General features: G+C 40.1%; 1 protein-coding gene across 1 annotated transcript in view; it reads right to left on the bottom strand.

Moving 5' to 3' along the window:
* The window catches only part of ANK3 (ankyrin 3), a 213764-nt gene extending 194722 nt beyond the window's left edge, over positions 1 to 19042 (bottom strand). The window contains exon 1 of the mRNA XM_072869693.1: positions 18929 to 19042. Within this exon, the coding sequence (XP_072725794.1) occupies positions 18929 to 19042 (114 nt within the window). The remainder of the gene's footprint in view (positions 1 to 18928) is intronic.
* Between the last annotated feature and the right edge of the window lie 1144 nt (positions 19043 to 20186).

The following is a 20186-nucleotide window of genomic DNA, read 5'->3' as shown; positions in this document are numbered from 1 at the left end:
TTCAGCTGATTCAGGAGATTGAGTTCAGTTGTAAAACCTTGCATGTTACTTTGGCTGGTAGGAGTCAAACAGCATATTTCTGACTTCATGCAGAACTGGATCAAGGACAGTCACATCAGCTCTGAACAGTCTAGTGTGTCCACGGTGAACAACGAAAAGCCCTGAAGAGAGAGTTGTTTAGATCCTGGAAGCAGCACATGTGCATTAGGGACAGCAGTGTTCTAATTATACCAATACAGGGCTATGGGAAAGCTGCTATAACTAGCTTGTAAGGAGCAATGGTCTGATAAAACTATATTGTTTCTGGAGCTGCTTCGTGAAGCGCCAGCAGAAGGGTCTCTGCCTAGTGGCCAGAGTGTAACAGACATTTCTAAAGGAGAAGGAATCTTCCTCCATGAAAATTTCCATTTTAATCCCATTGAAACAGCAACTCCCAATTCCCTGCAGAGTTGGACCCTTGCCTTTCCTTACATGGACTCCAGCCACCAACTAGAACAAGACTTACCCCTTCTTGACCATTAAACTTTCAGATCTTACTGCTTTCAAGCTCCCTGATACTATGAGACAGAACAAAAACTTCACGCTCTCTCTCATACCAAAGATAGCAAATCCTTTCTAATAGCAAGTTGTTACATCTACAACCGCTGTAAGAAACTGTAGCTCTGCTCAAGGCAGGGCAGCCAACAGAGCCAATGGGCTCTAAAACTAAGCAGGTGGGGGGGGGATATTCCAGACCCAGGGAGCTGCTCTCCTCCTCAGGGCTCAGTCACTCAGGAAAGCTGAAGGCACAAAGAAGGACAAAGCCTGCTACCTACTGTACGTATACTCTTGCACTCCCCTGCACCTTCACCCAAAACCTGTTAGATTTTCTCCCATCCACTTGAACACAGTGAACAAAACACCACTAGCTCTCTGCGGCCAGAACATCATGACCTCCAGCCAGGCTCCTGAGGTCTTCCCTTTGTGACATCCAGCTGGGGACAATGCTCTGGGACCTTCACATAGGAACACGGTCCCACAGGGGTGCTTTGGTCTGTTTGCTAGTCTTTGGTCAAAGCCACTGCATCTACAGTCCTATAAATGTCGAATGCCTATGCAAGGTGCAGATAGATTTCACAGACTCCACATTTACCTTGCAAAGAGAAGAGAGGCCAAAGCCTTTAGTACCTAATAATTTAAAAAACACTTTCAGATTCTTAGTTAAAATCATTTTTATCTATAGACAAGCACAGTTTCAGAATTTGTATCTCAGGCTATCAATAATCAGTTTTGCTAAAAACCCTCTGAACCAATTATTTATTGTTTAACAATTAGGGTGCGTAGTCCCTACCAGCGGAGAATGCTACTGGCAGAGAACACTTGATAAGCATGCTAGGAATATTAAAAGTACCATTTGAACATAGCTTTGTGTAATTCAGGACAAAACATTTCTCCACTTACAGTGTTGTATCTGAGTTGTTCCTACTTCAGGAACAACTTTTTATCATTTCAAAACAAATTGTTCAGAAATAATGGTCTCTGACTAAAGGGCTGTTCTATAAGTTACTGCTTAAGCATCTCTCAAGCACACATGTTTTGAGAAGCACAAAAACACACAGAGTACACATGTAAAACCACCTCTCCTTATGCAATGGAAATTTTACATGCTTTCTTTCTGCAAATGAAATTTCCTAGTTTCAAATGCATTTCCCTTGAGGGTATCAAGTAATGTGATAAAATAATGAAAGGTTTCTGCTGTTACAATGGAGGTCAGGATACAGTGGACCATTTCTTTTGTCTCACTTTTCGGGATGATCAGAGCATTGAGGCGATAAGAGGGAAGCTAGTGCTTTTATGTGATGCAAAATCATCAAGCTGTATGTCCAGTCCTTGCCTGGTGCTGCACTGCAGCTTCTGAAACAAATCCCTGCCTGTCCCCAATGACATTAGGAGAACTCAGGGCCTGCTTCTATTTTAAAATGACAGAAACATTTTCCCTTTAAGGTTGAAAATATTCTTGATTACAGTATCTGACGTTATTGTTTTGAAAGAATCATCATAATTTATAATGGTATTCATTTATTAAACACATAGTTGTGGAAGCTAAATAAAGTGATAGGAAAAAAGTGCAAATAGTATGCATGGGGCCCACTGTGAATGCAGATGGAATTTCTATGGTTCACCTGACGCTTGTCTGATTTAATGAAGACAGTAAATTGCACAGCACAGTAACTGCATTCCATGCTGCATACACCACCGTGCAGCCACAGCTACTGGGGACAGATATTCCCTTTCTTCCAGCTTTACAATATTCTCTCTGATTTAATCATCACATGGGATATTGGAGAATAGTCTCCAGGATATGGGAGAAAGTCTGTAATGTAAGCATAATAGCTAAACAGATAAGAGGAAAATTATGAGGAAAAATTATTTTCCTCACCCCTACCCTCCCCACACACAGAAGTTGAAGAATAGATTAATTCTTTGTCTGGTTGCCATGAAAACTAAGAGATGTAGCCTTACCTCAGAGGAAATGATGTTATGCTCACACAATGAATAAGAAATGAGCGCTGCATGGTCCTACCTCAGCAACACAAAGCTGAGTCAAAAGAGTCTTTCTAAAACCCAGGCATGTGTGGATTCTAATCAGCTCTGTTTATAACGTATGATCATAGTTAATTGTTCATTAATTCCACCATGTCATTTGTTCAGAGATTATACCCTCCACATAATGAATGTTTTGGGGTACTCTCCAGCAGAGGAAATTAAAATAGATAATAGCTGTGATTTTAAATAGTCTTCTTAGCAATCTTAGGTTTGAATCCATTGACCTAAACTAGTTTTCAAAAGGTTTCAAAACATAAAAAAATTGTCTATTCTCTTGAAAAAGGAAACACACATGTGTAAATCAACATGCCTACAGAACTGATCCATTTCTCTGTAGCACTGGGCTTCACCCTGACAGCTCCCTCCATACAAAGCCTTCCCCTGCAGGGGATGGGAAGGTGGAGGGTCTCGAACCTCCAGGTGCACAATTCACCCCCAGTTCAGCAGGCAGCCCAGCTTTTAGTTACTTGCAATTAATGGTATTAATGGTATTAATACCATTGCAAACACTGAAAGGAATAGAGTCACTAAAAGACCAGACAGCATGAAATGCCTGTATTAATGATAATGGAGATGTTCACGTTTCACTCCTGGACTTAGGGAAACACTTTAGTAAATTAACTTACTCCACTTTACAAGATAAGACACACATGTGCAATGTCACAAAGAACATGCTCATCTGAATATCACTGATACTGAAGTATTTCACTGCTTGAGTCTCCAGAATCACAGGTGTGCCAAGAACGACAGTACATGCTTAACTGCCATCACCATGGGCTCGTATTTCATTTCACTTGCAGTCTTTAGGGTAAGTTGATCCTTAATAGTTTTCACAAGACTGAATTTGCTATAGGGTCATGATGTATTTGGAGGGCTGTCACAAAGACAGCAGTGTTAGTGATTGAAATGGCTCCCTTTGCTCACAGCAACAAAAAAAAAATCTGGGAAAAAAACACCGGATTACACAGAAATTATTTTAGGAATCCCTTGCTGAATATAAATGACATGTTGTAATCAGAATTTTCAGCTTTCCAAAACACTTGCAAAGAAATTTCAAAACAAAAACAACAACAAAAAAATCCTTTGGTTCAACAGGCCAAAACAAAGCTTTCAAGTGACTGATTTTTTTCATTTTCAAAACTTAAATCAGCATTTTATGGGTTGTTTGTTTTGGTTTGGTTTTGGTTTTTTTTTTTTCAGAATGTGTTCATCTTGTTATTGCCTTAAATACTTTGTTGAGCTTAAATCAAATTTGTGACTTTAAGCATATTAAACTCTGTATTTTTCAAGCTAAGAAACTCTTATCTGAAAAAATTGGCCTGAATTAGTTGCTAGGCTTTGGCCAGTATGTTCTAAATTTACATTTGTTTGTGGCATATAAATAACTGCCCAGAGAAGAATTTATATACTTACGCTTTACATATTGGATTAAAACCACTGTAACACCAGCCATATAATGAGTTAAGTAGCTGCTTAATAAGCATGATTAAATCAATAATATGAGTGCAATTATCAGTTGTCACAGTGCTACATGGCTTTCCTTGCCTTATTTAATGGACTTATCATTGTTCTCATCTTCAAGGTTTTCTCACTATCAGTGTTTGACCATTGTTTACTGATGTACAAATATTGATAACACGGGTTTAAAAAAAGCACCTATGAAGAAAATAATGTATTTGAAGTGCCAAATTTTGGAGTTAATCAGAATCCCCAATATTTCAATCTACTATTCATGGCAAATGATGTCATCTGCAGCTCGTAGGTGCTCACACTCAACTGTGTTTGCACAGAGCTGGGATAACTGATAGCATTTCAGGATGGACCTTGTCTTCTAAAAACTCACCCTCTTCTGATGGGGTAAGCACCATGGCCGCCATTCAACACATCACTTAAGACTGGACTCAGCTTTAAGCACACAGTCCTCCCTCTGTACTCAACTGAATTACAAATAGGCTTAAACTTAAGTGCACACTTAAGTACTTTGCTGGATTAGTGCCAGAATATTTAGCACTTTGGAGTAACCAGACCCATGACAACAGAAGCAAAGATATTGTGCAGTCTGCTTAGTCATTTGTGAGCTCCGAGAAACAACGGTGCACCTTTTTATTGTCTGTTTTTCTGGCTGAAAGCAGAAGTAAAAATAAAATAAAGATTTAAAAACCAGAAGCTGCCCAAAGTTTTTCTTTCCTGTCAGCTCAACATATAAAGCTGATCAGCCTATCTAGTTGCAAAATATTTTGCTTTCTGAAAACTGAAATCTGTGGCTGGCACATAGCATTATTTTTCCCTATGCCTTTCAATTGCAACAGCTAATACATCTTTTGCAGCTAGAGGTTTTTAAAATGAAAGCAAAGAGAAATTTTCCTTGATCTAATGCAAAGGAACTTAGTTCTCTGGAGGAAAAGATTTATTTAACTCCCTCTTTCTGATGAGACAGGTGGGTTCCCCTCATTTTGCAGGCTACACGACAAGTGGTTTGACTCCCTCCCACATGCACTCCCATTGCATTTGGCGGCATCATTCAGGAAAGGCAACAACGCCATGGCCCGTGGGTCAAACATTTTTAAAAGTAATTCGAAGTACAATGAACTAGACTTAAAAGACAGGCAGCATCCTTTTAAGTGAAACCTTAATGTTTGTAATACATCAGAATTGGAAGAAAAATATTCTCTAAAATACCAGCAGTATGTTAACAACGCAAGGCTGAACGCAAGGTTAACAACGCAAGACCAGCTTTCCTCCACCGACTTCATCGGACTGTTACTATGCAGTGCCAGGACAGCCATCAACAGAGTCTCCCACAAAATATAACTGCCCTTTTCTCATTACAGAAGGAAGTCTGAAATCCAGCATTATCATCACTACTCTGCTATTAAACATTCTGTTTCAGCCATTTGCAAAAAGTGCACGTTGTCATTCTGAGGCTGGTTAATACACCCCCTCCGAGTTACCTCTGACCTTGTCCTCTCTTGCCACCACTCTTCCCCTGAGCAGCCATTAATGTCTCTTCATCAAAGAGCAGGATGTATTCAAAACAAGGTTGCTACATATTAAACCCAAATGATACTGCTAGAAAATCCTCCCTAAAGCTATGCAGCCCTAATCTGTAACTGCCAAATACAAGAACTATAGACAATCACATTTATTGAATCACAGTAACCGGCTACCCATGAAATAAAACTGATTCCAGGCAAGCCTCATGTTAATAACACTTCATATATTCAATTTATGTTTGCATGAACAAAACTGTCCAAGAGGCAAAGGACTGAATATTCATCTGAACAATAAATGCATAAAATAACTGATATTAACAAAATCAACTACCACTAGTTAACATGCATGTTTCTAAAAAAATAACAAAAATGCTATTTTGAATAACTAAAACAGACAAAACTGAACCCACAGGAAGACCCATTGTATTGCAAAGCTCCAGTCAGAAGCCTCCAAGGGCTCTGGTGGGGCTTTTGCTGGCTAGCTTTGCGAGATCTTCCCCCCTCCCCCTCCAGTTTTATTTTTTTCTTTTTGTGTATTTCCTCAATCTTTCCTTAAGATATTGTTTAGTTTGATATGAATATAACCTGCAACTTTATTTTCCTTTTGAGCTATTACCTTTGCTCCTTTTTCAGGCAACTCTTTCAGACAACTATTTTCTAGGAAACAGGCAGGCAGGCAGGCACAGAGAGCATGTCTTGTGAAAACTAGGACAGAGATTCTGACTTGTCAAGAAAATGTGAGAAAATTTTACTGCAAATGAAAAAAACACACAAAAAGACATGAAGCTGAATTTTGTTTTCACCCCTAAACTTTAAGAATTCAATATATATTTTGGTTAGCAGACTGCTATTTTAGGGAACAATTGCTGTTGGTAGGTGTAAATGAATTGCTCAGCTTCATACCAGAAATGTCTTAAAACTGACAAGCCCTGATTAACTTGTGGTTACCTCTTTGTATGTGGACCTTGACAAGCACTAAGCTACATATCCATGATATAAATTCATGCAACCAGGTAAGGGTAAGAGATCTCATCTTTTCAAGGACTTAATCAGACGCAATCCCTTGAATGTCCTCCAACCAATTAAATTTCTTACCCTGCTATATAAAGCTAGGGGATTTTTCTCTTTTTGCCTACTTCGATGCCTGAATTTCTCCCCTAATAAGCCGGCATCTTTGTCTGGGGAGGAGGGGTCGCAAGGACAACTGTAGTCCCACAGCAGCAATGCAATCAGAGAGCAGCAGCCCTGCAGGCAGCACTGTGTTTGCTCGCTTGCAGTACGGCTGATGCTCGCAGGGAAGAGAGCCATCCCCTTAGCCATCTTATCAGCCATACATCACCTTTACTGCTCACAGAGCCTATCTGCACCGGACTGAAAGGAACCGCAGGCCTCCCTGAACTCAGCAGGGTTTGGAGCCCAGTCCCCAGCAGAAACTGAATTTTTGCTGGCTTTCTCCTAATTCTGCTCCCTCCCCTCCCAGGTTTTATCAACTGACTCAGCCTGGGCAAAACGTTGCAGGTTAATAAAGAGCTCCTCAGAACGAGGCGTTCATCTCCCAGCAGCTAGTTACAGCCAAAATGAGACAGAACTTCTGGGTCACCTGCCCCAGTCACTCCTCCTGTATCTCCCCTTTAACCGCTGCTCCCATTTCAACATCAAGGCCCTTTCTAATGCTTGTATTCCTTTTTTCTCATCTTCCTTCAAATTCACTTGTTTTAAAAGTGTACCAGCTTTGTTTGCTCATTTGCATTTAGTTGTAAATAAGGAGAAAGGGGCAGCTTTGCTGTTGGGAACAAAGGGCTACAATTTTGAACAGCTTCCCTGCGGATCTTGTTTGGTCACAACATCTCTTGGCTTTCCAACCCAAGGCAGATTGTGCATGTGGCCTTTCAAGCTGAATTTATTGCATATGTTCAGTGGTTCTTCTAATTGGACCTATGACTTGACCACAATTCAGTGAGTTTAGCTTCAAGGATAACAGGCACGTAGGTCAACAAGAAGATACACACAATGTTATAAAATACACTACATTTAGCCATTTTAGATTAAACTCATGCACTTCTACAACCAGGATTTTTACAATTTTCCTGTATATTGGGTGGGCTAAACAGAAACAATTCTGAAAGAGTTTTACAAAATCTTTGTAAACAACATGCGTTTCTATCTGTAACTTAACTAGCATGATCAGTTGTTAAAAACAGCCTTTAGCCAATGGCTTGGTATACTATATAAAAGAAAATTAATCTAAACAAGAGTAAATTGGATATTTATACTGAATACTAAGGGCCATAATTAGAAGTGTTACCATGCATACTTCCTTTCCACCAAAAGGTTTTTAAAAAGCATATACTTCTTTACAAACCACATTTCTCCTCCAGAATTATGGCAAGATACCAGCAAAAATGTTCCCGAGAGCTGTGGACACAGCCAATAGGTCACACACCAGGGCAGCACTGAGTAGCTCCGAGGTCATTAAAAACCTATAAACCCTGCATGGGCCTTATTTTGTAGCAATGGTGCTTATGCAAGGCATGCAAAATATATTCTATATCAAGAACAGAAAGATAGACAGTGCTTGCCGTTTGAAAAGAGATCCTTAAAATGCACAAGAAAAATATGGAGCTATTTTACAGACAGAAAAAACAGAGATTAAATAAACTGCTTAAGATCAAACTGGAAGAGTCAGTGGGAGAACCCCCTATCCTTTGTTTGTTGCTTGGATGACTTGGAAGTTTGCATACTTTCATCTTTAATGTGGATAGTATGTGCTGAGTGTGCAAAACATTTATTAAGCCTTCTTTAAGCATAACCAGACGTTCTGATATCACAAAAAAGGTAGACAGGAAAATATCAGATAGGAACATCAAACAACATACACTTTCCCATAACTGTTAAAAAGTGTTGGCTGCTCCTCAGGCTGCCCTACTTAGAAACTTTGATTGTGCACCCACTGTCATGAGAGATGTTTTCCTCTCAACATCTTTTTAATCTTTTCAAACTGGTAGAAAAACAGCAGTCTTTAGTTATCAGAATTTTGATGTTTAACAGCTTCAAAGTGCTGGTGGTTTCAAATTAAATCAAGTGGTAGGAAAAACTAGGACTGCAGGTATCCAGTGCATTCACTGATTCTTCTTGAAGATGTTTTCTTTGCTTAGATGGTAAAAATGTAATAAAGGAAGCCTTTCCCGCCCACTTCTCAGCAATATTTCACTATGGGATGTTTTAACTTTTCAGAATCTTGTGTAAGAAAAAGGAAACCATCCACAGCCACCCTCCAGAACATACTGTCTGCTGCTGCCTGGCCAAAAAAAGCCTCTTTTGAGAGAGGCTTCCTCAGCACTACAAGAAAATGCTGCATTTACTCACGTGTAGATTGAGGCTCTTTTTTAACTTGCCACACCATGAGGTGCTTGGTACACATATCTCTCCCCTTGGGCTATCTTTTCCCTCACACGTGGAGAGCACTCCAGGCTTATGCACCTGTGCTTCAAGGTCTGGCTACCAGTCTATTTCTGAATAATATCTACATTAATTTTCCTACAGTCTGGGCATGAAAACATTAGCCTCAGCACCAGAGATCATTGCTAGATTGATACAAATCCGAAGGGGGCAGGAGAACAGGTTACAGACTCTGATCACCCAGACACTGATATTTCCTCACGGGCCAATAGTAAACTCAGCTGACGAGGTGGTTGCAAGTGCTAAACATTAAGCTAGTGACTAATGAATGGGAATCGATTGCAATTTCAGAGATACCATGGTAGGGTCCAGAAGGAATGGTGATGCAGTTACGGGAGAAAGAAAAAAGCTGTGTGGGAGACAAAATTATTCAGCCTATGAAGGAATCTCATCTAAAGCTATCAATGCCTATATTTACAAGATACTTTGATTACAACCCTGGAAAAATTACTTGAAAGTTATACATAGCTAGCTACAGTCAGTGGCTCAGTTCCACCTTTGCCTCCGATTAGTAAAATGCCCCGTAAACTCATGTTGGGAAGTGAAGAAAAGATCTATCCAGTCGATATTGCACAGCTCTGCTTTTCTACAGGTTCCCAGAGAACACTGGCGACCACCTCCAGATGGGTAAGCTTAGGGACAACATACAGGACACGTCACTGGGAAGAACAACTGCCCGGCTAGCTGTGACAATCTTGCTTAACAGAAAGAAGTCAACAACGGAGTTATTCTACGTCCTGACATTTAAAAGTAATCCCCTAGAAAATGAACCAATGTGCTGAACAGAAAGTGAATTCCACAACTGTACCTTCTACCAACACCAAATAGGGCAGGTGAAAGTATAGTTTATGAGAGGGCACAGACAGGATAGCATCACTGTGGTTTCTCTTTTAATACTACCTTTAAGGAAAGCCCTTTAGAATATGCAAATCAGTGTGCTCTAACTGAAGGGTAGATATCAACAACTGCACTGACTTGTGAATTGTTCCGAGCTTTGTGAACTCCGAATGTGATGCAGAAATTGCTGGTGATGCTGTCATTTGAAGAATTTCAAAAGAAATGCAGCAGAAGTTTGAAAAAGACCATTTAACTTTTTGATCTGTTCTATCTAATGACTTGTTCTTTCAAATTGTCTTTTCATTAAAAAAAGGACTTGTAATTCCTTTAGGAATCAATGACAGCAATGGAAAAGAATCACACTGTAAATTACTTAAATGAAGAAACAAATTATTTCTATGCACCCACACTGCGTACACTTCTGAAAACACCGCTAACAACTTTGCGGACAGCTTCTCCCTAAGGACCCAGGCTGGCCCACAGCACTGGCAATGGGCTGAGCCTGGCTTTCCAGAAGCTGCTGCACGGGAGCAAAAGGAACACACTTCCTCTGAAATTAAACCCCTTGCAGCACCACGCAACCTCTCCCAGTGTAAGTGCTCCCTAACACAGACGGAAACTCACTGTGGGAAGCAGGGACACTTTGGAGATGTCTGACTCGGGGCTATGGATGGGCTGGTGCAAAGCACACAGGTAGGGAGTCACAACCAAATCCCTGACCACCACCTCCCCTCCTGCTCTTGTCCTGCACACGTACAAACTCACTCACATAGTACATGCACTATGTATATGCTTTGCTGTGTATAAACCCTCTACTTGTAGAGGGTATCAGTTTTTGTACTCCAGCAATCAGAGCACAAAGATGCCATGCAAGCAGCTGTTTACAAGAGCACTATCCCCAGATTGGCAGATCACATCATCATTAGTGGAGAAGCGTATTTGTGTTACACCCCATGGTTACCCCGCAGTACTAGTGAACTACGTGAGTACTTGAATTTAGATTGGTTACTAGTTGCTTGTAGTCTATCAGAGTTCAAGGATTTGCATAACCATGGTGCTTACTTTTAAAATATGATTATGCAAAAACAGCCACTTCAGCAGCTCCAGGAAATCCTTTCACGGCACTCAGAATTCAGCAACTACCTGTCTCCTGACTGCCCTCCCAATTCTCTTACTCCAGCAGAGCCTGGATACTTAATAACATCTTATTTCAAAAGCCAGAGGCCACAGGGTTAGGGATAGGGCTGTAGCTCAGAGCTGAGCTGACAAGATTTCACCAAAAAAGGATACACTTTTCTCCTTTCAAAAATACCTTCCATATTCTACCAAAATACAAACAATTGACATATTACACCCTCATCCCGTCTGTGCATTTGTACTTAAAGGGGTATTACAAATGAGTGTGGAATACATGAATGCAATTCAAGCTCGTTTAGCGACCAGTGATTTTACTTCGATACGCACCAAAACTGAGAGCTGTTCAGAAACCTGTTCAGAATCTACAAACCACAATTTTCTATAAGCCATCACAGACTTCTTTGTAGAAAGCAGGCGGTGATTTCCACTCATGCTGGATCAGGCATCAAAGTGACATGTGCATCCCTTCCCTTCACAAGGAAAGCAACTGACAAGATCACAGTGGTTTTTTGTATTTACAAATTATTAATTCCATGGGTAAAGCACCAGGCATACCTGGGAGCCTGCCTGGCTCCTGGTAGAGATGGGGTCACCAGAGACACCAAGTTTAACGCTACTGATGGAGATTTTGTTGAAGTAGCCTCCACTAGGCACTATGATATGTGTCATGATACACCCAGGAAATAAATGCAGACGTTGTATCTGTATAACTTGCCGTGATGGGGTAGTGGATACCTGTTAAGGTACAGACCTTCATTTCCTGCTTGTGCTCACGAGCAATCGGTGTGCTAACAGAGGCCTTGGATACTACCACTTTTACCAAGAAGTAGCTACTTCTATAAAGTCCCATTAATTCCAGTTGGATAAATACGGAGTAGGATGTATTCTGCATAAACTAGGATATCAGAAACATAAGTGAACCCCTTCTACCTCGTACTTTTCTCTTTAATTATGAATGATTTTCAATTAAAAATTAGGAAGATCCTAAAATGAACACTCAAATTGAGATTTAAAATTGATACATAAACATGATGAGACAACATATAATACATTAGACCTTTCAGCTGCCCAATAAGCTAAAATCCGAAACTGAATAAAACATAGCTGAACAACCAAAAAGTTAGGTAAAATAAATCTTTCACGTTGTTAAAACAAACCATAAAAAGTTTTCTAAAATAATGCTCAGATGAAGGCGACTATGCAGTACAATATGTCTTGCACCTTTCTGCAGCTACAAAGGCAAAATAAAGTTTTAGTTCTGGTATGTAATACAAAGACATTAAACTGCTTGTCTACATCTCAGAGCACTAACAGTCTCATGTGGAAAATTTCACATTACTAAATAGTCATAACTTACTAAATAATGGAGAACTTCAGCTTATTGGCAAAATTACAATTTTTTTAAAAAATATGAATACATCCCAGAGTGAATTTTCTTTTCAATTAGCAAGACAATCATCTTCTTTCAATCTAGTTCTCCTGTCCACATTAGTCTTACTTGAATAAATCCTAGAGAAACATTCTGTTGGATTTCCCTTCCAAGTCACCATACGGTGATTTCAACCTCTGTAAAAAATAAAAACAAAAGCTGACCTCTTCTGTGAAGATCAGTAACTAGCCACCTCGTGGAGCACTGGCCAACACAGCGGAGCTCCACACAAATCCATGGTCAGGCAACAGACATACGAGAAAGATTTTTAAAAGTGTTATACGATCCCAAACATCCACCAGAGATGCCAGAACCCGATCTGCAGAATGCCCAAAGCTCTCAGCTGAAGCTGCAGGGCTGGAGGATACTCGATACCTTTGAAAATGAGGACATTGCTTTAACTTGTCTCACTTACATGCACTGAATTATCCTCTGAAGGCACCTATCTTTTTCCATTTAATATATAGGGCTATAACCTAAGTTAGATAACTGAAGTCAGGAACAATGTGGGGCAGCTGTATTGTCTCAGTTGAGCTCACTACCTGGAAGGGCCCCCACGCATCCCAGTCTAATGGGGAGGCATTATTTTGTAGAGTTGCTAAAAGGCCTAAGAGGTTTCCAACTCGACAGGCACGTTAATCAAACCCTTAAGGCCCAGTTCTCTCTGCCTTTACAACACAGTCCTGCGCTAGCCCTACTGCCTCAGTCAAAAAATCCCCGTTACCACTCTACCAGCAGCCTAAACAGCTGTAGAATTTACCAAATAGCAGCAAATGCAGCCCTTTATTATCCAAACTTCCATTCAAATCAATGTGGGAATACATCAGGCTTTGTATAGGAATTAAGTAAATTTTTTGTTAAATACAACCTACAACTCAGACTTTTTTTCTTCTCTATTTCTTTCCTCTACCCACATCACATACACCAACAGCCTAGGTCTTATCCCGTTTCAGTCAAACTAGGTCTGATTGAGGCTAACACTCAATTTTAGCAGGTGCTCAGTCAGTTCCACTAGTCGACAAATATATTGGCTCACAGTAGCAAACATTCAGTGAATGGCCAAGGGGAACTGTATCAAAGTATGCACAACTTATCCTGAAGCCATCAATTCAGGCAACTTAAGAGCTTGAAATTAGCAGTGCTTTGACTTTTGGCACAGGGCTGAATATTCATAACTGCATAAAGAGTTGTTTTGTTTTTTTTTAAATCACTGTTCACCAAACATCATCTTTGAAAAATATCATCTTTGAACTTTCTTTTGCTTCAAAAGCATCAATTTTCCCATAGAAGAGACATTTCCCCCTCCCCCTCAGCTCTCCCAAAAAACCTAAATAAAACCCAGCCTGGGTGGAAAAACCATTAAAACCAACCAGGTAGTTGAAACAGTATTGATTTACACTCACTGAGAGTCCAGCTCTAAACCTAGTCACTGAGCAATCTTCCTATAATGGCAAGGTCACCCATTGTTAGTCCTCCCTCTTCCCCATCTCCTCCCACCAGGAGCTGGTAACATTAAACATAACGTGGTTTATAACCCAAACTGACATTTGCATAATAACTAATTGCCATCCGTTGTGACAGTACAATCCTGAGGCATCAAGAAGGTGAAGAGGAAAAGGTGAATGTTCTAAACCTGCCTAAATGAAAACGTAAATGTGTAATAGTGCAAATTTTTTTCTGGGTTTATAAACAACAGTTTAAACAAAGTAACACCGAGCAGCGCCCACTTCAAATGATGCTGTAGTGCTACCCACACAATACAATGCAATCCTTTTCATTCCTTTGGGGGTCATCTTCAAAGAAGGAATTGTTTTTCCAGCTGAATAGAAACACTCTTTCACTACCAAACCCCATGCTGGTAAGAATTCAACACTGCTAGTAGATATCCTCTCCACCAGTGCCCCTAAACATCTATCAAAAATATCTTTCAATTATTTAATTAGATTTGCCTCTGACAGAGCATCATGTCCAAAATCCAGGATATGGCTGAAATTTTCCTCACACCTAGGAAAGATTCACTGACTTAACAATTTTTCCTTCAGGCCCTAAATCTACATGATCTTTTCATTTACCATAGGTCACATTCCCAGACGTTAGAGCAACATCTGCCTGGTTTGTGTCTTAACACCAATGAGTTAAGGAACAATTATTTGTGCCTGACCTATCTAGATTCTACTACTGTCAAGTTAAATTGTTCAGAAACCATGAAACAGATTTCTCTAATCCTGAGATTTGTTTAAAAATCATGAAATTAAAATTTTTTTTAAATGGATGGGCATTTGTATTTGTTATCTGAGTTAAAAGCCTTGAAGCTCACATTTCAAGCTTTACCTGATAACTGGTAGACTTGTTTGCATGTGAAAACTGCACCAATTACAACCCAAATTGCTTTTTTAAACTACAGGGCAATTCATTGCAGGAACATGTGCCTGTCAGAGAAAGAATTATCCCTGCTTTCTTTAAACCTACTTAATTATCACTGTGAACCAAACTGAAGAAGCCACTTGCACTGTGGCTGGTCTGCACACAACCCTTTGCTCAGGTTAACTGTGTGGGTGCAGATGGTGAATTTTTTCAACCTCATGAGACTCGTACTGAAACCTTGACACGGCTGAGATCTCTAAAACATTTGACAGCCCCAAGAGAGCCAAGCGGAAATGAAACAGTGGGAGTCTCCCAGCTAGGATATGATGATGCCCTCCTGGGGTCCCGCTGCCCCTGGGAGGTGTTTGCAGCTCTGCTACCTTGGGCAGTCCAAGCCATCTCCCACAGGCCCTCGCAGCTGGGAGCAGAGCCCAGCCCAGAAGATGCACAAGCTCCACAAAGCCACATGACCAGCTGCACACCTACAGGTTGATCATTCCTGACACAGCATTTCAATTTATACCCATTAGGAAATTACAGGCCAATTTTTCCAGCATACCTGAAAGTTAAGTAAAACCTTCAAACATTGTGAGCCTTATGACGAAATTAACCAGGATTTGCGACATTGGCATCCATTACTTTCCCTGCTGCCCACAAGTTTGCAGCAGCAGAGGATGTGACAGCAACAGCCTTTTAACATCTCAGAGACAGCAGCAGCCAGGCTTTGCATTATGATCAAGCTATTCTGTGTTCCCAAAGAACATGCTACCTCCTGAGCACTACACACAAATGGAAACCACTTCAGTCCTACTGAATATTGTATAAAACATAAATCATTGAGTATGTGCCAAGACCTGCCCTTCTCTTCTACTATGTGCTGAACAGAGAAGACAAAAAAAAATTCAGAGATTTCACCTTTATTTTAGGAACGGCACTGACTAAGCAACTAATTTATTTCCAGACATTATTATAGGATAAACAATTTCTAGTTTTCACAAACCAAACTATGCATGACAGAGCTGCACTATAAGGAATCAAGCAGGCAGTACTATCAATCACTTATTATTAAGGGTGGCTTGGCTCGTTCTGTGATACCATTTAAGGCTCAGGTCTGCCCTTGGATGTACTCAAACTATTTGCAGGGTAGGACACTGCACAACCATCCAGAGGCAGAACTGCTTGAAGCTGTAATATAAACTGGAACAGAATAAACGGGAAACCTGTATAATGCAGACCCTTCACTGTACTCACTTCAATTGCTAGCCCCATCCCTTTCTCTTGCATGAGTTAAACTATTTAAGCTCTGAACCTTCAGAAACGTCTTGAATTCAGGCAAACAGAAAGAGCATGGTGGGCCCATAGGGCACAGAAGCACAGCATCTCTACGGAGCTAAGTGCGGCGATTTGAAAATATCTCACCTTGAAATTAAATGGGATTGGATATACTGCAGGGTTTTGTTTTGTGTATATTTTTAAAAAGGTCATTTCTCTTGTACAAGTATTGAAGCAAGCCTTAACAGAAACATTATTACACTGTAAATTGCTTAACCAGTCAAAAGCGGTGAAATATTACCCTCAGACTGCAATCCTCAAACTAAATAGGAACATAAATCAGCATGACTGTTGCTGGTATCATCAAGTCTAGGACACTGGGTGCTCCCACCAGCCTTACTTTCTAACTATTGGCTGCCTTAGTCTCCTTACTGTATAAATTATCCAGAAACGTTAGCACTCTCTGTTGTTCCAATGTGACTGGAAGACCCTAAAGGATATTTCTGTATACTGCTTAAGCAAAGGGTTAGCTTTGTGCAGTACCGTGTGATCAACAAAAAAAACCCCTGAGTACTGCTTGCTTGTGGGTGGTGCAGAGGAACAAGAAGTGACTCACAACTCATAGTGGAAAAATTGGGGGGAAAATGTTTTAAATAGTCAGGAAAGTACAAAATGGCAAACCGCAATTATTGGACTTCCTACGCCCCATGTACTGGGTGGCAAAACCATGTCTTTGCTATGAGAAGACTGATGCCCAAATGTATAAATGTTAAGTGAAGCAATTGCTGCTTTTTGCTCCATTCTCCTAGTAGAGAGAGCCTCTACATGTCCTGAATCTGCAAAATCCTAAGGAAACCCAGAAAGAAACAGGAATAAGCTACCAAATTCAAGCGTGACACAGAGGGGTCAGGGTGGGCGGGGACACCCAAAAAAAGCCTTCGGTGGAGCAAAAGCTTTCTGTTTTTTCTCATTCTTAAGATGCAGAAATAAAACAATGAAAGAAATCCACACATTTGAGATTAATAGGCTGATATTTATCCATGTGTCACTCTGGTTGCTAAGAGATTTCCTTTCTACAGCACTGTGTTGTATAAACAATAAGGCATTTTTGTCCACAAAGCAATTGTCTCACCTCACTGAATCAAGAGCCTCTCACTGCCGCATCCCTTCTATATTGTTCTAATTACAAACTGTGAGGAAGCACCCTCACACACAAAGACAGTATATGGATACGGTTGGGCACGCTATTGTTAAACTTGAGCACGTTAAGTACAACGTGGGCTTCCTGCATCATGAGTAGAGTTAGCTGAGAGACTACACATTTTAACTCACAAGCCATAGGTAAATATGGGTTGACAGGCCAGCTCCTGAAAATCTTAACTGCTGTGGTCATTTTCAGCTGGGGAGAAAAAACCCACCCTGATAGCTACATTACAGACCCGCACATAACCTAAACAGCAGACAAGAAAAATATTACTAATTCAGGCCATTTTCAAACAGCAGCACCTCAAAATTGGCCCCAAAGACAGAATCTTATTTTCACACTTTCCTTTATATTGGAAGATGATTCAGAAGATCCGTATGTATACATTCACACAGAAAAAATACCTACAGTTAACATGCTGCAGTACATTCTCTGCAGCCATCTAAACAGTCTCCTAATGTGATCACCAGAACAGAAGGCAGTGGGTTTCTTAGTGCTTTTCATTATGTATAGTACTGCCATGGCAGAGAAAAAAGAGAAAAGGGCAGGGAAATGCTGACTCTCACCCAACCAAAAGATGCACATATGTTAGAGGAAATCTACATGTCATTTAGGAAGCACATGCACCGCTTCTTTGAGCATATGAAGATTATCCAGTCCCCCCTTAGGGGGATTTCACAAAAGCACACAGAAATACTACATACCCCGGTTTCTGTTAAGACAACTGGCTTCTTGATATGTTCCTGAAAAATTATAATAAAATACAGCCAAAGACAAGAAAGCATGGCAGGGCCTTATTTCTATGGAGCAGAGTACAAGGTGTCATTTTTAAGGACATACCCACAGAGCTGCCAAAGTGGCTGGCCTTTTTATCTGTCATTATGCCACAAACCATAACTATTTTGCTTTATACCTTAGAGCGAAACAGACTGGAATCACACAGAGGCTCCTGAACTGAACAATGAGCAATGCAGTGCCTACTGAATTTTTCGGATCCTAGAGTGCTGGAGGGTTTTCTGCAGCTAAGACAAATCTACAGCAGAGAAAACCCAGGCTCTGCGATCTCAGTCATATATTTCTCTAACAAAAGAAAGTTGCTAATAACAGATCGTTACAGCTCAATGCTGTGAAACAGCTCACCCTTAGGAAAAAAGAGAAACACTGAAACACCTTATTTGTGTAACATTATCCCAAAAATGGATGTTTCAGAAGCCAGACATGTGACACAGTCCCAACAGAGAGGAAAAAAAAAAAAATCTGCCTCCACACACATCCCTTTTAAGTACATGTATGTAAGGCTAAACTATTATGCTGTTAAACCTATGAGAAAGCTCAGCATTTAACCTCACATCATGGTTATAAACTATTTTAAACTCACAGACAGTTTGCACATCATGGTAACACAAGTGATTTATCTGGGAAATGAATGCACACCTTCTGCATGATCACTGCAATCAACTAATATCCAATTAAACATTCAATTGCTTTGCAAACCCCACAGCCGTGGTTATCAATGCTATTTTACGTTAGCAAATTACTCCGATAGCTACCAAGTTACACGCAAGAACGAGCTTTGATACTTCAATTGCAAGGCAAGAAAATTAAAACAAAAGAATCCCTGTCAGAATTTGGCACAGATCTAGATACCTTTTTCTTCCGATCCCGGGATCTTTTCCTGTGTTTTCTTTTTTTCTCAGTTTCTTCATCAGCATTAATTTCTAAATCCCTGGTTTTCTTTAACTGTGATGCTGCGTGAGCCATAATGCATTAAAAATCCTTTACAACAACGCTCCCTTGTAAAAGGTGATTTCCTCGGGCACCTTTAGCCAGCCCTTACAGCAAATGTTCCAGTGATTGGAAGGAAATCTGTGACCAGAGCCAGGAACACATTCAGGATTCAGAGATCTCACAGAAGCTTGCAGGCACTACAAAAATACATAGTTGCAGATTTCTTCCTATACCTTTCTGTACCTGAACCTTTATAAAACAGTGCAGCCATCGTAATGCATTTAACGTAATCAAAAAGACAGCTGGGACAGAGAAAGCTGTATTATGGCTGTATCCCCTGCCACCAGCTGGAAGTGTCTAAGTGACTCCACTGAAGGGGGAATGCTGAAAAGGAGCGCTTTCTATTAAAAAAAATTCCAGAACAATAACATATGCTGTATTGTATTTTCTTCACTAATCCTAAAGCATGTTTTTAAAACCTATTAAAAAATGCAGTGTTAATGATGTATGTTTCTCAGCTAGTTTTGTATGGTAAGCCATTTAACCTATAATGAAATGGAGCAGCTCCTACTTTAGGTTAACTGCTGATGGTGACAAAAAAATAAAATAAAAATTTCTTTTTACCATGGAGACCCTGACTGCATTATGTAGAAAACAATGCATGCATTGCCATATCTTAACAGTGTGTCCTTTATACCCATTTTTTCAACTCCAATACATTTTGTGAGAGAGGATTACAGAAAGCCCTGTTGTCTTTTTTCCCCCTTTTTTTTTTTTAAACATACTTATTACAACACATCATAGAGAAAGAAAGATGCGATCACACTAGTGTGTGAAACAGGCATTTAATTCATGGGAGATTTCCTGGCACCGTTCTTTTACGTGGTCAGAAAGGGAAATCGGCACTATTTCCATGTAGTTGGAAATGTACTTTTAGGCTTTTATGTCAAGGCTTGCTTCAATCATTACTATTTTTGCCACCTGAGTCCTCAATGACTGCAGCTTTTGAATATTCATTATGGGAGGTAAAATAGCAGCAGTATTAAGGCCTGCAGGAGGATCTTTTACTAGGATGAACACAGAGCAAGCATCTAGTAAATAAGGAACCATATTTTTTCTACACAAATATGAACAATCAGCAGCTTGCCTTGAGATTGCTGTTTGTAACCTTTCCTAT

Source organism: Ciconia boyciana, chromosome 8 (assembly GCF_034638445.1).
Source record: "Ciconia boyciana chromosome 8, ASM3463844v1, whole genome shotgun sequence".
In the NCBI taxonomy this organism is placed as follows: Eukaryota; Metazoa; Chordata; class Aves; order Ciconiiformes; family Ciconiidae; genus Ciconia; species Ciconia boyciana.
The sequence above is the reverse complement of the archived record's forward strand: the minus strand, read 5'-3'. Positions and strand labels throughout refer to the sequence as shown.